Raw genomic sequence first — 16,407 nt, forward strand, 5'->3', positions numbered from 1 at the left:
ACAATAATTATTTAATTCTACTTTTTTAAAGTAATTTTATTTTTTTAATGGGGCTACATTAATAAATCAGGATACATATATTCAAAGATAACATGTCCAGGTTATCTTGTCATTCAATTATTTTGCATACCCATCACCCAAAGTCAGACTGTCCTCTGTCACCTTCTATCTAGTTTTCTTTGTGCCCCTCCCCCTCCCCCTTTCCCTCTCCCCCCTCCCCCCATAACCACCATACTCTTATTTATGTCTCTTAGTCTCACTTTATATCCCACCTACGTATGGAATAATACAGTTCCTGGTTTTTTCTGATTTACTTATTTCATTTCATATAATGTTATCAAGATCCCACTATTTTGCTGTAAATGGTCGGATGTCATCATTTCTATGGCTAAGTAGTATTCCATAGTGTATATGTGCCACATCTTCTTTATTCAGTCATCTATTGATGGGCTTTTTGGTTGTTTCCATGAATTTGACTCCAAAGGCAAGAGAAGTGAAGGCAAAAATTAATGAATGGGACTACATCAGACTAAGAAGTTTTTGCTCAGCAAGAGAAACTGATAACAAAATAGACAGCCAACTAAATGGGAAATGATATTTTCAAACAACAGCTCAGATAAGGGCCTAATATCCAAAATATACAAAGAACTCATAAAACTCAACAACAAACAAACAAACAATCCAATAAAAAATGGGAAGAGGATATGAACAGACACTTCTCCCAGGAAGAAATACAAATGGCCAACAGATATATGAAAAGATGCTCATCTTCTTTAGTTATTAGAGAAATGCAAATCAAAACTGCAATGAGATACCACCTCACACCTGTTAGATTAGCTATTATTAACAAGACAGGTAATAGCAAATGTTGGAGAGGCTGTGGATAATTCTACTTTTTTTTTCCTCAGAAAATGTTTAAATTTTTTTCCCCTTACTTTAAAATTATCTTCCTCTGTTCTGTTTCCTCTGGGAATCTTTGGATCTTTTTCTGCTTTTTATTTTTTGTTGATTTTTGCCTTTTCCTCTCTAATGTTGAAAATTATAATAAAAAGTATTCTTTAAAACCAATTATCTAACAACAGCAGAAATTTTCCATTTTAATCTTTATTGTGTACTTTTCTCTGTTACCAGAAATAGTAATTCAACTTTATTTGTAACATGTTTATTAATGCAACATATTTTGTTTCCTATTATTATTTCCCTACAGAAATGAATGTGACTTGGTATATGCAGCGGCCCTGGGACCAAAACGTCTGGTTAACAACAGTCTTTTCTGAAAAAGTCTCAGCACTAGGTCTAGTCTCTGGTAAATGGGTCTGATTGTCTCAAGTTTTTAAATCCAGGAGGAAGCAGAGTATCTGCGATCTTTATGTCAGTGTTAAGATGACAAGTTAGTAGCTTCCATCTGGAAATAATGACGTATCTGGCAAAACTGAGTCCCAAAAGCTAGCAATGATTCTTGCAAAATCCCTAGAAGTAACAATGTTTCTGTTAAATTTAAACAACAAATTAGCATGGAACATAAACAGACTTCACACAGCAAATGACTGACAGTTTCGGGTGTTTAAAGACATGGAAATCATGGATCGGACTCTTGCTTCTTCTGTAGCTCCAGTTCCAACGCTTTCTGTACAGCTACATCCACCAGCAAATAGAAATTACTAAAGTCCGTGTATGCCTCTGACGATATTGGTTCTGGAGAAGACAAGGGCGCACTGGTGGAAGTCTGGGCCTCTTCCTCTGAGTGGGTTTTGGGCTTGTGGCCTTGGTCTAACTCCTGCTTCAGCAGCTCTCCCCCTAATTCCTGAGCCATTGGCGGAGGGCTCGCAGGTGGGCTTTTGATCTCTGAACTTCCGGATTCTGACTTGGCTTGTGTAGGTAGATTGACTTTCCTCTGCTTGCCTTTCTGGTGGTATATGGTGGTATCGGTGGGGTTGTCTCTGTTCTGTTCAAGCATATTCGGAAGAATGTGTTTGCGGGCGTTGGCGAACCAGGTATTGATCTGTGGCAAGGACAAACTGGTCTGCTCCGACAGCATTCGCTTCTCCGCTTCTGACGGGTAGGCCTTAAAGCGGTGCTCGAACAGCCACTGGTGGAGGATCTTTTCAGGCTCTGCTGGTGGTTTCTCTTCCCTCTTCCTGCCCTCTTGTGGGACATGAATTTCATCTGTACCGGTAGCACTGTCCGAGAAGACGGAAGTCCCTTGGGGCGAACTTTGGGTTGCAGAGCTGGTACTTTCTTCAGGAGCGCTCCTTTTCCTGCGGCTTGCCATCTCGACCTTGGGAATCAAAGATAATAGAGTTAGGTTAAACGGAGGTCAGACAGCCAATGAAAAGGGCTAGCGTTCATCTCCTAGGAGAAGTCTCATATTTTGTTACTCAGGCCCTAACAAGTGGTTGCTAACTGCTTTGAGACAACGGGCTTTGTGACGTGACGTCATTTCTGCCATTAGCACTGCCCCTTACTGTTACTTTCTGGGGGGGGGGGGGACAACAACAACGTCAGTTTTGATTCAAAATACGTCTGTTTCAGTATGTAATAATAGAAACATTGAATAACCTGCATTACTTTTCTTCCAAGTTTTTGATGATGCAAAATATGATTTAAGAGCATCTCTAAGAGAAATGGATTGCTTCCACACATTTAGTTCTTTGAAACTTTTAAGGACCTCAAGTAATCAAAATGGTTTTTACAAAATTTTCTTTTCCTTCATTCTTTAGTTTTATATAAAACACCAGGGGAATCTATTGAAAATAGTGTTGTACATTTGTAAGCATTAATTTATTTACATATGGCTGAAAAGTGTCTCCTCACAATTATATAATGAATTAACATGATATTATACTATAATGAGAACCTTAATTCTCAAATTATGTAAGGCCTGACAAGGTGGAGTGTTGTTTTTTTTTAAATCTTGTCACTTATCTTTTCTAATACTTTGAGTATCGTACACTTCAAACTACATTAGTTTATTTGCAGAGTTAAAAAGATGAAAATAGAAAAGCTTATGTTTTGACTTCCAAGAAATGGGGTAGAGCAAAAACAAATTAAAAACAAAAGCTAAAACAAACGAACAAACATATAAAACCCAGCTCCTAAAAAGAAGCAGAGTGAACTAGAGAAGCAAAAATTGATAGCGTGGTAATGGGACTTTGCCAACTTCTAGAAAGTGAAATGCGCCTGACCTGTGATGGCGCAGTGGATAAAGCGTCAACCTGGAAATGCTGAGGTTGCCGGTTCGAAACCCTGGGCTTGCCTGGTAAAGGCACATATGGGAGTTGATGCTTCCAGCTCCTCCCCCCTTCTCTCTCTCTGTCTCTCCTCTCTCTCTCTCCCTCTGTCTCTCCCTCTCCTCTCTAAAATGAATAAATAAATTTAAAAAAAAGTGAAATGCATAGAGTTTACTATACTCCACAGTACCTGGATAATTCCTGCTGGATATTTTACACTTTGAAACCAATTAAAGGAGCATTCAGGAAGCCAGCACTAAACTCCACTATTTGAAGGAGTAGAGGGTAGTTATGAGTAGGAAGCAAAGTTCTGCCGGATAAAGATGAAAATGTGGCATGACGATAACCAGAGATTAGAGGTATCTCAGAACCTTAGTTGAAGGTGTGGAAATTTATGTTTATACATAAAAATTTTCAATCTAATTTTTCTAAGATACATCCATATTTTATAAATATATATTTATAGAAATACATATACATTACATAGCCATATAATTTTTAAGATATATGTCTTTTAAAAATCAAATAGACCAACTTACGGTGATGAACACACAATATAGTATACAGATGAAGTGTTATGGAATTGTGCACCTGAAACTTGTATATATTTTTTAACTAGTGTCACCCGAATAAATTCAATAAAAAGTAAAAAAGAATTAAGGAGATCAATATAAAAGGAAAAAAAGGTAATATCACAGAATTATTTCCCAGTAAGATAGTTGTCTAATGGCTTCAATATTTAATGTTTTCCATAGCATAAATGTAAAAGAAATGTTTTCCAAGACTTGTACAAATCTTGCATGATCTTGATGTGAAAAATCTTGTAAGACATGACAATCATAGTATATTCATAAATTCATAGCATATTATAAAATTATATATTATTACTCAAATAATGTCTAGATTCACATAAAATATAAAACACATGAATGGATTTCGACCCACAAATTCAATCATGATTTAGCAATAGACTATACATTTACATAATTATTGACATTAATATGTAGAAGAAAAAAATGTATTATATTGAAGGAGGTTGAGATCTTTTTTACAGAATTCAAAATCAAAAATTTCTGATAAACATGCTATAGTGAAATAGACAAGAAGAGAAAAAAAGCTTCTTTAGCATAACATAGATTCATAAGGAGATAAAATCACAGATACCCAGCTTTATGCTTAATAGTAAAACAAAAATGATTTTTCCCAATTTCACGAGCAAGACAAATATATCTATTTTCACTACTATAACACTGCTTAGAATGTGGAGCTGATGGAATTAAGCAAACAAAAATAAATCTAATGCACATAAGGAGGTAAAATAATATTAATAGTTGACGGTAACCCATTATTTCATAATGCATTATGAAAATATTTAAAAATTAATTGAGAAACTTTTAGAAATAATGGGTTAGGTGAGATAGTCAGTTATGAATGAATAAATGGTAAACTTTAGGATATACCAACAACCATAATTTAGAAAATATATGAGGAAATTAGTTCATAATTATAAAAACAATAAAAATATAAAATATTTGAGCATAAGGTAAGAAAAAACTGTTCAGGGCCAATGCTAAAACAAATGTAAAATCCTATGAATAACATAAAATATGATGTTAATACGTGACAAAAATTTTTTTTTTTTGTATTTTTCTGAAGCTGGAAATGGGGAGGCAGTCAGACAGACTCCCTCATGCGCCCGACCGGGATCCACCCGGCACGCCCACCAGGGGGCGATGTTCTGCCCACCCGGGGTGTCGCTCTGTAGCGACCAGAGCCACTCTAGCACCTGAGGCAGAGGTCAAGGAGCCATCCCCAGTGCCCGGGCCATCTTTTGCTCCAATGGAGCCTCGGCTGCGGGAGGGGAAGAGAGAGACAGAGAGGAAAGAGAGGGGGAGGGGTGGAGAAGCAAATGGGCGCTTCTCCTGTGTGCCCTGGCTGGGAATCGAACCCGGGACTTCCGCATACCAGGCCGAAGCTCTACCACTGAGCCATCCGGCCAGGGCCAACAAAATATTTTTATTTCTTACATAAGTCTCAATACTTTAATAATGTCAATTATCTTTATATTTGTCTTTGTTTCTTTTATCTATCAAAATCACAAGTGCTTTTAATCTCTTGTAACTTCTTACTTTATGATACGTGTTGAAAAATATTTCTGAAATTTATCTGGAGAGACTAATACATGATATAATATAGCATTTTTTGTAAAAACAAACTGATGTAGAAAAATTTGACCAACTAGATATTATAGTATGTTTTAAAGTAGCAAGTAATTAAAGCAGTGTAATAAACCTGTAGGCATAAACACAACAATGAAAAAACGAAATATGGCAACGGTCTCAAGGACTTAATGGTACCGTGTGGTGACAGGTCCAGTTTCCGTATCATTGCTGAAGGACTCAGAGTCACCTTGAAAATAATGAAATTTTCCTAGAACTTACCATGAAATTTATATATTTTCTGCCAAATATTTTACAGTTTGGTTTTATTTTCTTTCTTTCTTTCTTTTTTTTTTTTGGTTACAGAGACAGAGAGTCAGAAAGAGGAACAGATACAGATAGATAGAAAGGGAGAGAGATAAGAAGCATCTGTTCTTTATTGCAGCACATTAATCGTTCATTGATTGTATTCTCATATGTGTCTTGATCAGAGGGAGCCAGCTGAAACAGTGGCCCTTTGCTCAAGCCAGCGATCCTGCATTCAAGATGGTGAGCCCACGCTCAAGCCAGCAACCTCGATGTTCGAACCTGGGTCTTCTGGGTCCCAGTCTGATGCTCTATCCACTGTGCCACTGCTTGGTCAGGTCTATTTTACAGTTTTAAACAAGTTGAAGAAACACACAGGGAAACATCCTTAAAGTCACGTACTGAAAGAGTAATAGGAATAGAAAGTGTAGAGAATTCTGCAAAAATCCATTTAATAAGGTTTAATTAGGGGGAGTAAAAGTAGGAGTGGCCTGATGGTGAGAGAAAGAACAAATTGGGACAAGTGACTGGCCATCGGAAAAAATGAATATTTTTAACATTAAGTATGAAGTTAAGTATTTGGGATTTAATCACATTAGTGTTATTAAAAATGCCACATAAATTTGCATATGTTTTGTATATGAATGTGCACATTCATGCAAATTGTAGAAAAGGTATCAGAAAGATTAAGTTTATTAGATGTGATTATGTAAATATAAGAAACTTCTGTATGAATAAACCCAACCTGCAGACAAAATCCTTCAGAAATATATTTTGTACTGATAAAAAATTGGCAATATATATATACGGCAGGCAAAACTTTATTATATTTGTCATTCTCATAACACCTACAAAGCAATAAAGAGTAAATCACTTTAATAGAAAAATGAGTAAATATCATGGACAATTTAACAAAGACATACAATAACCTATAAATATATAAAAACTTGACTAGCTTTCATAGTATTCATCAGTGTGAATACAAAACAACATTCGGTATGATTTTTTCCCACCAAATAATCAAACACCAAATAAATTTTAAAAAGTAGTATTGCTGAAAGTTTGTATGTTGAACTATTTATATTTATATAAATTTAGTGACTACAAAATGGGTGAGTCTTTTCAAAGGTGTTCTTACAGGAAGAATAAAAAATAAATAAAATGTACTGCTTAACCCAGGAATGTTACTTTGAGAAATTAATCATAAGGAAAATACTTGATAAATTATAAAGGTAAAATATACAAAATAATTTTTAAAAATTTAATTATAATTGTGAAAAATTAGAAACAAATTTTCAACATAATGGAATAAGTTAAAAAGATACTTTCTTTTTTAAATTTTTAACACTTATTTTATTCATTTTAGAGAGGACAGAGGTAGAAAGTGAGCGAGAGAAAGGGGGAGAGCAGGAAGCATCAACTTCCATATGTGTCTTGACCTGGCAAGCCCAGGGTTTCGAACCAGCAACTTCAGCGTTCCAATCGACGTTTTGCCCACTGCATCACCACAGGTCAGGCCAAGAGATATTTTCAATAATAGTAAAAAAAACTAGCACTTAAGTTTGAAAGCATAGACATGCATTAACATGAAATGAGTTCACACTGTGAAAAAAAATTTTTAAATGACATGTAAATTATCCATTTTTTGAAAAAAGGTAAAGGGAAACAAAACAAAGTATATATGTACATATAAACATGCAATGTGTTTGTTTCTCTCTTTGTGTGTTTGTAAGTATAGAAAAAGACTAAGAATTTAAATCCTCATTACCTTGAGTGATGAGATGACCACACACTTTCTATAAAATCAACCTTTTTGAAGAACTCTCAAGTATACAAAGAGGTTTCAAAAATGATTTCAAACACTTAAATGTTTTATTTCCAAATATGTATGAAGAGTGAAGCATCAAAGAGCTGAAGACCATGAAACCGCTTGGTGTCTCACAACTTTACTTGGGCACCAGTGGGACTGAGAACTCTTCAAAACTTTTCAGTAAAGGTGAAAAAAAGCTTGGAAACTTATTGTGATTTGGCTGGCCCCAAAATCTTCACATGCACCACTTTTTTCTTAAGCTTCATTCCAGTCATGAGGATAAAAGAGGAACATTAAAAATCTACCCCTCCCAAATATCCAACAAAATCCTGGTATTATTATTTATTTTGAATACATGGAAATAATTTTATTACGCCATCTATCCCTGTACACAGCAGCAACACAGGAAACTGGTAAAATCTAATTAAGGTTTGCAGTTATCAGCATTGTACGAATTTCAGTGTCCTGGCTTTGATAATGTTCTATGATTTTTTATTTATTTATTTTTATTTTTATTTTTTTTTCTGAAGCTGGAAACGGGGAGAGACAGTCTGACAGACTCCCGCATACGCCCGACCGAGATCCACCCGGCACGCCCACCAGGGGGCGATGCTCTGCCCCTCCGGGGCGCCGCTCTGCCGAGACCAGAGCCACTCTAGCGCCTGGGGCAGAGGCCAAGGAGCCATCCCCAGCGCCCGGGCCATCCCCGCTCCAATGGAGCCTTGGCTGCGGGAGGTGAAGAGAGAGACAGAGGAAGGAGGGGTGGTGAAGCAAATGGGCGCCTCTCCCATGTGCCCTGGCCGGGAATCGAACCCAGGTCCCCCACACGCCAGGCTGACGCTCTACCGCTGAGCGAACCGGCCAGGGCCTTCTATGATTTTTTAAATGTTACCATTAGTGAAAACTGTTTGAAGTGTACACAGTAACACTGTACAATTATGCAAATTTCCATTAAGCTTTAAATTATTTCAAAATAAAACTAAAAGAAAAAAGTGAACAATCTGTTTGCCAAAACAACTGCACCACTTAACATTTTCATCACTAGAACCTTATGGTTCCATTTGCTCTATATCCTCACTGTCACATGATATGGTCAGTTTTTTTTTTATTATTTTAATACAGGATGTGAAATAGTATTTAATTTTTTTTTACTATATATTTCCTTTCTGAGTAATGATATAACAGAAATCAGCAAGCATGTTCTATAAAGTCTCAGATAGTAAATACTTTATGGCTTTGGGAGTCATAACTCCTCTTGTGCAAATATCCAACTCTGCAGTTATGGTGCAAAATTAGCCATCTTCAATAAGTCATCAAATTAAATGTGAAATACTAACAGAAAAATTGCAGAATTTGTGAAAATTAAGTAACATACCACTAAATAAGACAAAGGTACAAAATAGAGCCTTAAGAAAAATATTTAAAAATACTTTGAATTAAATGAAAATTGCAATAAATATATCAAAATTTGTGGGATGCAGTGAAGTCCATTCTTAGAGAGAAATAGATCATTTTAAATACATATAATAAAAAATGGAAAAAATCATTAAACTAATACTCTATATTCAAATACCAGGAAAAGAAGAACAATTTGAGCCTAAACTAAGAATAAGAAAAGAGGAAATACCAAGTAGGAGGAGAAGGACCATTAACATCAGCAAGGTGGCAGAGTAGGAGATAATGTCCTTAGTTTCCCCACAAAACAAAACAAAAAACAATTAGACATCTATCTACAAATGAAAATAACCCTGGAAGGGCTCAAGTGTCTAAGTAAGAACCTACAACAACAAAGTGGAATACGAAATGGAGGAGCATAACCCCATGGAAAGGATTGCTTGGGTTATCAGCAGACTACTGGAAAGGACAATGACACCGAACCATGAGGCTGATATTACTCACCCTCCTGGAGTTCACTAAGAATAAAGAAGGGTCAGTGCTTTTAATATCAGCCTCACAGGCCTCGCTATCTGTCATAGTCCCCAGAAACCTGTTCTGTGGAGGATCAGAGGACCACTGGCAGTCAGCTTGCTCTGATGACTTCAATGGCTCCTGTGAGAACTGTAGTCACCCTGAAGTTTTCTTTTATTTTTAAATTTTTATTTTTTAATTTTTCATTTACAGTTTACATTCAATATTGTTTTATATCAGTCTCAGCTATACACCATAGTGGTTAGACAATTATGTAATTTACAGAGTGATGCTCTTGATAATTCAAGTATCCATTTGGCACCATATATAGTTATTATAATATTACAGACTGTATTTCCTATGCTGTACTCTACATCCCCATCACTATTTTGTAACTACCAATTTGTACTTAATTATTGCCTTTCTCACCCAGCTCCCCAACCTACTCAACCTAACTTCTGTCTGGTAACCATCAGTCTGATCCATGTAGACTCCCTGAAAATTTCAAATAAAGGACCCCATAGTGTTTGTGGAAGAGAAAGAACCCCAGTGGCCTGAGCAGAAGACATCAGCATCTTTTGTCACTGAGGAAACACAGTGGCTGTGGACCAGGAAAAGAGAGACACTGCTCTGTCCCCACCTCTCCCAAAGAGCTGTCATTCCTTTCCCTGAGACAAGGGATACCAACCCCCTCCCCAAACCCTGTTCAGGCCGCTGACTCCAGAGCTGCGGCTGCTCTACATGCTGCATGCAACTGAGATCCCAGGTCTGTACAGGGCTGTGCACACCTGCCCTCCTAACCCCTACTGGAGACCTAACACTTCTTGATTTCAAAATACATTACAAATATACAGTAATTAAAATAATGTGGTTCTGAACAATTTCTTCGCATTTGTTTTCATGCCATTGAGTAACTGATGAGACTAGACTGGCTATATTGTAAAATAGAATGTCTTGAAGTTATCTGTTTTATTTCACTCATCTTTTCATATCTGTTACTTAATGTGTTGTAGGAAGGTAATATCATCAACACACTTAGCAACATGTTAGAAGGGCAGAATACTGAACCCCACTCCAGACTTACTGAATCAGAATTTGCATTTTAACAAGATTCTTTGTAAGTGTATAAATAATAAATATAAATAATTAGTAGTTATTAGATTCTTTTATCACTGTATCATGTAACTGGATTTTATTGAAGTTCAGTACTTTTACCAAGTGCAGCATATGCAAATCTCTGTGCCCAATACTGCGTAACAGTGTGCACATTATCAGGAAGCACATCATGTCTGATATATCTGATTGTTCCATTCTTAGTGATACGGTGTTTGATCAGATTGCTAAGTTGGAGGTCACCTTGTCCTTGCATTGTAAAAATATATTTTCCCCCTTATGACCAAAATGTGGAGAAAAGTTTTAGCATCCTGCAAACATACAATCTCCATTAGAATTTCATCTATTTTTCTTAACATCCACTGATGGCCTTTGGATGAATAAATTATTTTGTGGAGAACACAATTGACATTTTCTTATAATACTAATTGTTTTACATAAATTCTCTGGAATTCTGCTGTAGAGATAGGTCCTTAGAAACTAGAATTATCTGGTTAAATTTAAAAATTACAAAGGAAAGAAAAAAGAAAAAAATTACAAAGGAAATACAAGACAATAATTAATTTCCCATTTAATTAAACATTTCAGAGTGAAGAATTAGTGTGCAAACTGTCTGCTATATAAAGTCTAACTTTTTTTAAAGTGAGAATAAAACACCTTTAAGTTTTATTTATATATTTAACAATTTTATAAATTTGTATGTGATATCAATTAAAAAGTTTTATAAGATATAGTAAGAATTTTGAATGTTTTCTGAAGTTTCCTTATTTTAAATAAAAAGACATTTTTAAATCCATAAAATATGCTTGGGCTTTTGAACAGGTATTTTATGTATATGAAAAAAATTGTGCTTATGATGAACATAGTCAACATTTTTACAATTATATAATGAAATAAACCATTACAAATATAAATATATGATTAGTTGAGTTATGATGTCTCTGAAAAACATACAACCTCCATTTTTTTTATTAAGTAAGAGGAAAAGAGGCAGACACAGACTCCTGCATGCACCTGGCAAGCCCCCTACAAGGCAATGCTCTGCCCATTTGGGTCATGCTCTGTTGCTCAGCAACCAATCTCTTTTTAGAACCTGAGGCGGAGGCCATGGAACCATTTTCAGCACCCCAGGGGCAACTCATTCAAGTCTAGCCAGTGCTGCAGGAGAAGAGAGGGAGGGAGAGGGGAGAGGGGAGAGGGGAGAGGGGAGGGGAGAGGGGAGAGGGGAGAGGAGAGAAGGGAGAGGGGAGAGGGGCGAGGAGAGAGGGGAGAGGGAGAGGGAGAGGGAGAGAGAATATGAATATCAAGAAGAGGAGGGGTGGAGAAGTAGAAGTGTGTTTCTAATATGTACTCTGGCCAGTAATTGAAGCCAGGACATTCACACACACCAGGCCAATGTTCTACCACTGAGCTAACCAGCCAGGGGACAATCTCCATTTTAAATGTAGACTAGTTCATGCCAATTGACTTGATAGTTTCATCAAATAAATTGATACTCTTTGCCAACTATTACATATTCATTTTAAAAAGACATCATATTTGAAGAACTAATGTAGTTGAGGTACCTAGGTAACCAAAATAACATAGTTTTGGGAATGGTATCAGTTTTCACCAATACAAAATTTATATCAACCTTTTCCTAATCAAACCAGCTAAAATATTAATAATTGGAATGTCTTTATAAATCAAATTTATTGTTAAGAGAAAGAGTATCTTGAAGTGATAAACTATCAAAATGATATACTCCTTTAAAACTTAATGATATACAAAAAGTCAAGGCAATAAATATTTCATTTTATAAAAAATGAGTACTTTCCAATGAAGGGATTGACACTCTTAATTATAAGATTTATAAAGGCAGGTTCGGAAAAACAGTGAAAGAAGCAATAATCCAAAACACTGATGACTGATTTAATATATTTTCTTGGATAAATAAATGCTTTAAAAGCTTCTTTTAAATATATCAGTGCACATAGATACAAAATAATGAAGAGTTACAGCCCAGAAATAGTTAGAATCATATATATTTAAAAATCAATTCACTGGTGATCTGTAGAGTGATGGTGTGGCAAGACCAGTAAAAATGCAGTGGTCCCTTGTCTATCATGGGGGTTAGGTTCCAGAACTCCTCACAACAGGTGAAAATCCATGAAGTAGCAACCTTATATTTATTTTATTATTTATATATATTTTAAGGCTTTATTTCTATGTAATATTCTTTTAATATGTTTTAATTAATATTTTTAAATATTTTATGTTGTTTTCTATTTTTTAGGCTAGAAAATGCTTATTTTACCTAAAAAAATAAGATCATATTTAAAAATACCTATATACTGAAAAATCTCATGATATAGTGAAAAATCCATGATAAAAAATTAGATATATACAATTTAAAAATCAGTGGTACAGTGAGATCTTAAAAAGTGACCCACAATATGGCGAGGGACAACTGTATTCACAACTTTTCTGAGTTTCAGTTACACATTCCTTATAATAGTGTTTCATCGTTTCAAATACTGACAACTGAAAAGATAGTTCCGGAATAAGTAAAATCTAAATTCCACTACTGATTCATCTATAATTTCAATCTATTCCAAGGTTGCAAAACTAGATATAAGAAGTATGTTCACTATCATCTCTTGACATCAGATAGAACTGTTTGAAGTTATACATGAAAAAGCTATTGCCACTTTACTAATTGTTACTAATGTCTTAATATCAAAGGGATATGACCCAAGGATTTCATGAATCTTTAAGTTTTTAAATTATACAACAGTATCCAACTTCTCTTATGTATTGGAAATTTAAGGACTTAGCTCACCTTTTTGTGGAGGTTGGCAAATCCAAAATCTGCAGTGAGGCAGCGGTCTGGAGACCCAGGAAAAACTGCAGTTGGAGTCAGAAGGTGGTCTGCGAAAGAATCCTTCTCCTCTGAAGAGATCAATATTTCTGTATTAAGGCCTTCTTCAACTGATTGAATGAAGTTTACCAACATCATTAAAGGTAATATACTTTAATCAAAGTCTGTTAATTAAAACATTAATGTTTTCTAAAAAATAACTTTATATATGTACATCTAGAATAATATTTGGTGACAAATATGGGTGCCATGACCTAGCTAGTTTATCATTACACACCATATAATTCAATACACATAATTGAACATATTACATAAGCCCATACAACCTTTAATGCTTCTATAAATAAATGAATAAACATATTTATTAAACTGTTAAATTATGCCATTAAAATTTATTCTACATACTACATCATTCCTATTATTAACCAACAACAATATGGATAAATATTGCATTTTCTGAAACTGTGAACACATAAAAAGGATACAGTGGGTCCCTCATCTATCACAGGGGTTAGATTCTAGAACCCCTCACGATAGGTGAAAATCCATGAAGTAACGACCTTTTATTTATTTTTTTTATTTATATATATTTTAAGGCTTTATAAACCTGCCCCACATTCTTATATACCTTTTCTACACCCTTATAAACACTTCTTATATTCTTAAACACTTTCTACACTCTTAAACCTATGTCATTTTAACAACATATACAATTCTATATGGGTACTCACCAGTGAATATACTACAACCTGAATGATGATGTTTCAGTTAATATTTTTATATTGTTTTCAGTTTTTTTAGGCTAGAAAATGCTTATTTTACCACAAAAATAATTAAAATAATAAATATATAAAAATACCTATATATATCAAAATCCTGTGATATAGTGAAAAATCCATGTTACAAAATTAAATATATACAATTTAAAAATCCACGATACAGTGAGACCACGAAAAGTGAATCGCAATATGGCAAAAATGATTGTATTATTAATTTTGAAGTTGGAGTGTTCACTTTTTTTCATAATTAAGTAGACAGAACAAGTGATCTAAGCTTGGATATAATCTTTACTATCCACAAAACAAGCAATCAGCCAAGGAAATCCTAGAAAGCTTGATATTCTCTTTCACCATCCAAGAGATGAGGCTATAGACAAGTGCAACTAGCAAGAGGAATCAAGATATAGTGGGCATCTAGTCTCAGAAAGTCCTTTTGTCCTTATTGCCCTGATATTGTTCTCCTTAACCTAGAAATATCAAGGCAGCTAGAGGGCACCAATAGGAAAGTCCTCAACAACAATCAAGATTGCCAGTCAAGTCTCATCCCAGTGCACTGGGACTCTTTACTCTCACTTGGACACATCAAGTGGCCAGCTTGATGAAACTACCTTTGTCTCTTTAGGCAGCACCATCAGGGACAAATAAGAACCCCAATGAGATCAGACAAACTGAGCAGAACAAAGGAATCTTGCAAAGGTTATGAAAATTAAAATGCTATTCAAAGAAAAGCCCAGAAAAATCATCCAGAACCTGCATGATAAAACTCAAGACTGAACACTTACCAATATAAGATTTTTTTTTAAATGCCAAAATAATAGTCTAAATAAATCATTAACTCAGGCCTAGAAAAATAATAGAAAAAATTAATAAAAATAAATCAGAATAAGGAAAATAATAAAATAAAAATCAATGAAATTAAAACAGGAAAATCTATGAAACAAAGCCCTGGTCCTTTGGAGAAAAAAAAGTACAAAATTGATAAACACAATGAAGACTGACAAAGAAGAAAGAAGGAAGACACAAATCCCCAATATTAGGAAGTAAAAAAAAAAAAAAAATGTCACTGTAGTCCCCGCACCTGTTAAAAAGAAATTAACTGTCATAAAATTCAACAAATAATAAAAACGCACAATTTCTTGGAAGCCGTAAAATGCAAAATGTGAGAAAACAGAAAATAAATAATATACTTAACCTCTTAATAAAAATATAAATTAACAAATTAAAATGTTCTTCCAAAGAAGAAATTTTACCCATTCAGGAGGTAGCCTTTACTTTTTTGTGTGTCATTTACTCTGCGGGTTTTTTTTTTTTTTTTTTTTTTTTTTTTTTTTAGCTTTAAATAGTTTCATTTGCTTACTTTTGCCTGTGCTTTTGTGTCATACTTAAGAAATCACTACTAAAGTCAATGTTTTAGACCTTTCCCCTATGTTTCATTCTATAAGTTTGATGGTTTCAAGTATTATATTTAAGTGTTTAAACAATTTTGAGTTGACTTTCGTGTATATTGTGAGATAAGCATCAATTTTATTCTTTTTTATTTGACCATCTGGTGTCAAAACACTATTTATTCCTGAAATTATCCTATCTCCATGGCCTATTCTCGGGAACTCTGTTGAAGAGTAGTTGACTGTGTATGTGCGGATTTATTTCTGTGCTTTCTATTCTATTCCACCTATTCGCCATTAGTAAGGGTTACTATCTAAATATATGAGTAAGTCCGTAGTCATTGGCACCAACGGGAATCGGCCAATTTGGGACTTGGTAAAGAAGCAAACCTTACTTAATGCAAAATAGCGCAGTTGTCGTATAGCACAGTTATGAAAACAGCGTGGCTATGGAACTTACTTTTGCTACAGCGCCATACAAGGCTGAGAGGCAGTCTTGGGGCCAGGCCTTTTTCCTCCTAGACGGCTCTGCTCTACTTCTGGTTACTCTGCTTTGCCATGAGCTGCTCTGTCCACTCCGCTGTCTGCTTCATTCCAGGCCAATCAGTTCTGGCCCGCACTGTTCTGCTCCGCTTCAGTGAGACATTTTTGTCACTTCAGCTTCATTCCGAAAGCAGTCCGCAGACTACAGTGGAAAGACAAAGTGCGCCCCCAAAGCCTGAAGAGAGTTGGCTTATATAGAAAGGAGGCCGCCAATTGGTCTGTTCTCATGCAAAAAAAAAGACAACAAATTGTCACAGTTTGATTGGTGCAAAGTACTTCCCTGATTGGTCAGAATATAGCTGTTCCGGTTGGTT

The 16,407-nt window shown here is 35.1% G+C and overlaps 1 protein-coding gene across 1 annotated transcript; it reads right to left on the reverse strand.

The window, feature by feature from the left end:
* Positions 1-1,579: 1,579 nt before the first annotated feature.
* Positions 1,580-13,521, reverse strand: LOC136386418 (homeobox protein TGIF2LX-like). The gene is made up of 2 exons (XM_066357842.1): positions 13,348-13,521; positions 1,580-2,278 (listed from the first exon to the last, which is right to left on the reverse strand). Exons 1-2 carry the CDS (start codon positions 13,519-13,521, stop codon positions 1,580-1,582), a joined length of 873 nt encoding a protein of 290 aa, XP_066213939.1.
* Between the last annotated feature and the right edge of the window lie 2,886 nt (positions 13,522-16,407).

This window comes from Saccopteryx leptura, chromosome X (assembly GCF_036850995.1).
Source record: "Saccopteryx leptura isolate mSacLep1 chromosome X, mSacLep1_pri_phased_curated, whole genome shotgun sequence".
Classification (NCBI taxonomy): domain Eukaryota; kingdom Metazoa; phylum Chordata; class Mammalia; order Chiroptera; family Emballonuridae; genus Saccopteryx; species Saccopteryx leptura.